Source organism: Centroberyx affinis, unplaced genomic scaffold (genome assembly GCF_046629955.1).
Source record: "Centroberyx affinis isolate AG114_WGS23_722 - 3 ecotype Tasmania unplaced genomic scaffold, CSIRO-AGI_Caff_v1 ptg010569l_1, whole genome shotgun sequence".
In the NCBI taxonomy this organism is placed as follows: domain Eukaryota; kingdom Metazoa; phylum Chordata; class Actinopteri; order Beryciformes; family Berycidae; genus Centroberyx; species Centroberyx affinis.
In genome coordinates, this window is record NW_027284863.1 from 1 (window position 1) to 6,772 (window position 6,772).

A 6,772-nucleotide genomic window follows, 5' to 3' on the forward strand; every position below is an offset into this window, starting at 1 on the left:
CCTACTGTCACTCAACATAGTGTATGCTGAAGTGTTAGCATGGAGCCTACTGTCACTCAACATAGTGTATGCTAAAGTGTTAGCATGGAGCCTACTGTCACTCAACATAGTGTATTCTAAAGTGTTGGAGCCTACTGTCACTCAACATAGTGTATGCTTAAGTGTTAGCATGGAGCCTACTGTCACTCAACATAGTGTATGCTTAAGTGTTAGCACGGAGCCTACAGTCACTCAACATAGTGTATGCTAAAGTGTTAGCATGGAGCCTACAGTCACTCAACATAGTGTATGCACACACAAACAACATCAAAGTAAAGATAAAAACAAAAAAAGCCCAGGAATAAATTTGCCAAACCTGTGATGGAAAGATTTGTAATGAAGTAAAACGGGACACTGAGGGGCCAATTGTGATTACTGAATTACTCATATCAAGTGAGGGCCCAAATCAAAATGTCCCAATGCAGATACACACACACACACACACTCAAAGGCATCCATTGATGGCGACCTCAGACCGAGGTCAAGAGCTGTCCCATTTGTTCCTGTGCATCAGTGAGGGAGACAGACAAGCTATTGTCCACCAGAATGTGACCTTTATAAGGAGAAAGATCTGGTTTTACACACACAACATATTTACTCCACGCACAAACACACATTATGCAGATAGACCTTTTCCGCTATGCAAATCACACACTGCAGCTCAGTGATTATGGAAAACAAGAGTCGAGTTACACACACCACACACACACACACCCCACACACACAGGAGTGGGAATTACAGGTCACTGGACACCAGACAGGGGACACCATGTTTAAGTTGAGACAACAATGTCCCATCAGCATACACTATATTTTACTGTCACGCAACACACACACACACACACGCAGAGTGGAGGCTACAATGACAGGATGTGACCGACGTGACGCCAACTGCCCTCTCCATTTCACCATACGACACACACCGCTTTGTATGACACACACAGACACACACACACACACACACACACACAAAGCGACAGACAGGAAACAAACACAGGCCTGGAATTCCCTGGGGGAAAAGGGAGGGAAGACCCTGAAAGAGAGAAAAGAGAAAGGACACCGGAGACGACACAAAGGGGATGACAGCCGACGAAAGAGAGAAAAACAGAAGGAATGATTTATGAAGGAGAGAGAAAACAGTGTTACCCATGTCTTCCTCCGAAGACGGACGAGGAGGGAAGTAGTGGGTGAAATTAGTTCAGCGCACACACACACACACACACAGTCCAAGTGTCCTACTGCACTTTAATAGGCCTTTAACAGCTGTAGTGTAAATGCAAGAGTATCAGAGAGAAAGACAGACAGATTTAAAGAGAGAGAGAACAAGAGAGAGAGACAGAGAGAGAGAGATGCTCTTATGCAACACTGCAGCTGAAACACACTCCAGTATGAAGGAGAACCTAATTCACCAGCTGTATACACACACACACACACACACACACACACACAGAGTACATGCCCGTCCGTCAACAACTTGCTCACTGTAAGTGTGGAAATCACACAGCACAGTGTGCGTTGGGACATGCGAGGGAGTGTGTGTGTGTGTGTGTGTGTGTGTGTGTGTGTGGTGTAGTGGAATGTGGAAGGCATTTTAACTCGCAGCTCTGCAGTGTCAGCCTGCTCATTTCCTGAGTCTGCTGCAGAGACGCACCAGAGTTTTTCCTCACTCACACACACACACACACACACACACACACACACACAGACACACAGAGACATACACTAACTGTCACAGGGTAAACAAGCTGCACATGCATCTGTGCAGATACAGAAACTCTATCTGTGAGAAGTGAGAAGCAGAAGTGAGCTTAAGTAACATAGCACTGCAGAGAGAGGGGGGGGGGAGAGAGAGAGAGAGAGAGAGAGAGAGAGAGAGAGAGAGAGAGAGAGAGAGAGAGAGAGAGAGAGATTGAAGTCTATCTCCAACACTTGAGAAGTGTGTTGGTAAGCAGTGTAGCCATACATGCCATGTGGCTGCATGTACATGTGCAACGTGCCTTCCTGTGTTTACATTTCAGTTTTCATACAGTCTATATGCCTGTTCTGAAATAGAGCATGCCTGTCTGTCTGTCAGTCTAGTCTCATTTCTATAGACAGAGAATAAGAGACTATATTTACTCACCCAGGCTTTGACTTTGGCTCTGTCTTGGTCTCGTTGGAGATCCACCCCCGGCGCTCTGTCCGTCCTTCCCTGACGTGGAGCCATCGTTCTGGGCTTGCCTGGGCCCGGGGCTCTCCTGCCCCGGAGGTCGGGTCCCTGAGCCTGGAGGCGGCGCGGGTCCCGAGGCGCAGCTCGCTCCCGAGGCCCCCCTGTCCCCTCTGGCGCCTTTGCCCGGCGGCCTGGCACCGGGCCCCAGCTTGGAGGAGACTTTCTGTAGGAAGAGCTGGCGTTTAGTGACGGCGTCCCAGCCGAGGGGCCCCAGCTCGGAGCTGCGCACCGAGACCATGGTGTTAGCCATTCCCCGCTCCGAGTCAGAAATGTGGACTGGGGAAAGGCGAGGGGAAGGCGGTGAAGGAGCAGAGGGGAGGAGTGTGAGGGAGAGAGAGTGTGTTAAGACAGAGGGGGAGGAGGAAGAGAGAGAGAGAAGGAAAGAGAGGGAGGAGGGAAAATTGGGAGTGTGCTGCAACCAGAAGAGGGGTAAAGAAAAAAAATGTTGCTATTGTGTTCTACATTCCCCTTGGGAGTCAATCCCCCCCCCCCCCCCCCCCCCCCCCACCCCCCCTCCCTCTCGTTCCTCCCTCTCTCCTGCTCTATAAACACTAGCACACATGGAGTGAGTTTGTGGACGAGGGGTCTGGCGTCTGTCTCAGTCTTTTCAGGGAAAAGACTCAACTTTTAGAAACCGTTCTCGCTTATGAACGCTCAGCTACTTGTTTTAGGAGAGCAGGCAGAGACTCGGCAAAGTACGGCAAAAATGTGTCATCTGTCAAACTTGTTCTGGTTTTTGGAACCAATGTAAGATGGATTTTTTCTTTCTTTCTGAATTTATGGAACTTTTTCCTCGACAGCATGTTCACAAATCCATTCAACCTGCGTTAACGGTGCACATTCCCAGACAATTTCTGGATTTGATGCGCTTATGCTGTCATTCACAATCACTTTGACCCTTCCACCTCCACCTCCACCTCCACCTCCACCTCCACCTCCACCTCCACCTCCTCACCCAAAAGCACACAGCAGCAAACGCAGAGCTTATGCAGAAGAGGTGAAACGCTTCGGGGTGTTCTTGTAGCTAATAGCCTCCTTGACATTTCAGCCAAGCCAAAAGGCTGAGCCCGAGGATTACTGTAGCGTGCATACCAATACACACTCAATCATGTGTTGACATGCTAGCTGGCAGCTCGACTGGGCCGAGCAGAAGCCGCGCTCGACAAGATGAGATGTCACAGGATGGCAGCAGAGACATTGTGAAAGTAGAAGTAAATCGTGGATTTTCTTGCAACAGCACATCAATCATGCAGAGATGCAGATTATGGTAGACTTTGAGGTAGATCTCCATGTTAAACCTACACCTCGTGACACACGTGCAACATATTGAGCCGCTATAGAGGAGAATATCGTATTCATCATGGATGGGATTGACCCTGAATCGCAGCTTTTACGGAATAAAGCCTGAAGGGAGAAATACACAGCTTGTCATCCAAAAGCAGCTTCGCCCACATTTTTCTCTAATGTACATGTACAAGACACTGTATGTATGTAACACATGGGTGACCTGTTTTAAGCACACCCTGTGCTGAGACAGCCCCTCAGGCGGCCGATGAGAGAATACGCTGGGACAGGTTTTTAAACCTGTCACTTTACTGGATACTTTAAACACACATACCAAACACAGGCTGCTGTACCATACAGCTACCACTCCCTCTGTTTAAAACACCTTGCACGCTACACATCACTGTCAGAAGGTACATTCTGGTTTTGTTTCTCCTGCGTATGTTAGTGATGGGTGAACAACAGCTCATCCTAAGGCATCAGCCAACTAAAGGTCACTGTCAGATGACAAAAGGCAGATTTGGGTCAGTCTATTATTCCGATATGTTACTAGTCTTTAACTGTACCTTGCATATGTGGCATCCTACCTGCCTTTGTTTAATGACCTGCCTGACGTTAAACTCCAGTATGCCCTGCTTGAGCACATACCGTGGTTGCAAAGCAGGAACTTAAAGGTCAATCTCAAAAGTTTTGTAACAACCTGAACTCTTACCAAGTAATAACCACACTGGAGATGATTTATGACTTTCACGATTGATTTACCATTGATTTCTTTGTGATACTGATCCGCAAAGGGGAAATTCTCCGTTCTCTTGCCCCTTCCACAGGGAGGTCAAAGGTCAGGCCCAGCACCAGGAGCTGAAAGGGATTCAGAGTCTTGCTCGAGGACACTTCAGCAGGGCAGATGCTTTTAGTACTACTGGATGGACCTAATGCAACAGATATCTCTTGAAAAATGCTTATGTTACAAAACCTAAATCTCAAGCTAGATCCGTCTCTCTGTCCTCTCTGACATTTGTATGCTACATGACATTAATCTCACATGTCAACTGCAACTTAACATGTAGGCCTGAAGGCAGCGGAGCTCAGTTTAAACTCACACAGGCAAACAATACTCACCGTGCCATGATTCCTTGGTTTCTTCACAGCAGCCTCTGTCATTAAGCCCTCTCGAGAAGTGCCCTCCTTAGTAGCCTCCCTACGGTCCTTCACAGGCTCCTCAGAAGCTCCTTCATTCGGATCTTTTGTACCACCTCCTGTAGCCGCGCCCCCTTCTCCTACTCCATCTACACCAGGCATCTCGTGGACAGCCTTCCTGGGTGTGTCCAGGGGTCCTTCCTCAGCCACTTCGGACCCTAGAGAGCTTGTGGAAGTAGAAAGTGTCCCATTAACGACCGCACTCTTCCTCTTTTGCTCCGACTGGGCAGAGTCTTTGGCCTCTGGCTTCTGGCTGGCTTTGAGGTCGCGGGGGTTGGCGTTTCGGCTTCGGATGGGTTTCGGCACCGCGACCGTTTTGGCCTGACCTGCTGAAGACCTTTGCCTTTTGCCCCCATCCCCGGTCTGGACTTCCTCCTTCCTAGGAACAGCCCTCTTCCCATTGGCTGGAGCAGATTTGTTCTGCAGAGTAGAAGAGAGAGGTTCAGAAATTACAGCTATATAATACTATACATATAAGATTTTTAGTAACAGAGCACAGTACCTGGCTGGATGTTTTAGGTGTGGAAGGGGTGGGCCTTGATGCAATTTTAGCCTTGACGTTCTTTAGGTCCTGCTTGGGAACTCTCTTTGCCTCCAGACTGGATGGTTTGGTTGCTGTGGAGGCCACTGTCTTGGTAACAGCCGAATTGGCAGTGGTTGGCTTGGTTTTTGCTGCTCTGGATGGTTGACTGGTCTGGCATCTTTCTACTTCCCGAGGAGGAGATTTCAACTCCTTGGCATCTGGAACTGGATCGGTGGAGGAGGAAGCAGATGATACCTGCGCGGTCTCGCTAATGTCTTCAGAAGCAGGAGGCTCTGTCATATTTTGGATGGTATGGTCGGTGGTAACATCATTATTTACCACTGCGTCTGGTTCTTGGCTTTCAGTAGGTGGATCCACGAGACAGGCCACCTCAGGCCCTTCCAACCCGAGCTCTGGCGTCTCGTCATCGGGTACACCCGCTGGTTCAGCCCCCTCTCTCTGGAGCTCCGTCGTCTGGGGCGCTCCACCGGGGCTCTGCCTCCCGTCTGGCAGCGGGACGGCAGCGGCGCTCTCGGTGGGTTTCGCGATGAAGGCGGTGGCAGCGCAAGGGGAGGTCGCATCGGAGCCACCCGGGATCGAGAGGCCTTCGCCGGGCTGACCGGTCGAGCTCGTCAGGGTCACGCTGGTCCTCCGCAGAGCCATGTCCGAGCTCACCGACAGAAACAGCGATTCCTCTTCATCGTCGTCATCATCAGCAGGGATTTCCGTAGCGTCCGAGTCGGAAGCTGAGGAACCGTGCCTTCTCCCAACGCTGCTTCCACTGCTGAGGTCATCGTTGCCACGGCTACCGCTGTTTGCGGTCAGGGAAAGGGCCAGCGTGAGGTTGTCGTCGTTGTCGTTCCAGGTGTCTTGGTGGTATTCTCCGCTGTTGGCGTCCAGATATACCGACACAGAGTTGTCGTTGGATTCTGATAGCTCTATCGCCGTTTCTAGCTTTCCCACCGAGGCATCGTCATCATTGTCATCCTCTTTATTCTCTTCTTCTGGCAGCCACTTCGGAATCGCCGCGTCCGTCATTTTGTCGGTTGTGGTCATCACCGTCGTCGTCACGGTGACCTCAAACATGTCGTAATCCAGCGGGCTGTCGGTCCGGCCGCCGCTGAGGCTGCTCAGACTCCGCAGCGAATCCGGGGACGACTCGCCCAGACAGGAGGAGGAAGAGGAGGAGGAGGAGGAGGAAGAGGAAACCGGGAACGCGTTCCCATTCTGGTCTCCAGCGCCATGGAGGGGGAGCCTCATGGCGGACCCGCTCTTCCCCCCGACAGGGAAGCTCTCGCCGGGCTGAGAAACACTCATCTCTGGGTGGGGAGTTGCTCCTGGAAAACTCCTCTATACAATGATGTAACTCTCTTGTGATATAATATACAGGTTTTTACTTATACTGATTATCCATTGTTGGCTTTCTGTGTTTGGTTGTGAGGGACAGAGGAACAATGAACGACACTCTTTACAGAACTATAATTTGAACTTTATCGCTGACACTCTCAGATAAACTCATT

At 50.2% G+C, this 6,772-nt stretch overlaps 1 protein-coding gene across 1 annotated transcript; it reads right to left on the reverse strand.

The window, feature by feature from the left end:
* Positions 1-2,161: 2,161 nt before the first annotated feature.
* LOC139640768 (serine-rich adhesin for platelets-like) lies at positions 2,162-6,569 on the reverse strand (the record flags this gene model as incomplete). Its single annotated transcript, XM_071514945.1, has 3 exons — positions 5,232-6,569; positions 4,652-5,149; positions 2,162-2,411 (listed from the first exon to the last, which is right to left on the reverse strand). Coding segments are annotated over exons 1-3 (2,086 nt in total), but the record flags the coding sequence as incomplete, so codon positions are not given.
* Positions 6,570-6,772: the final 203 nt, after the last annotated feature.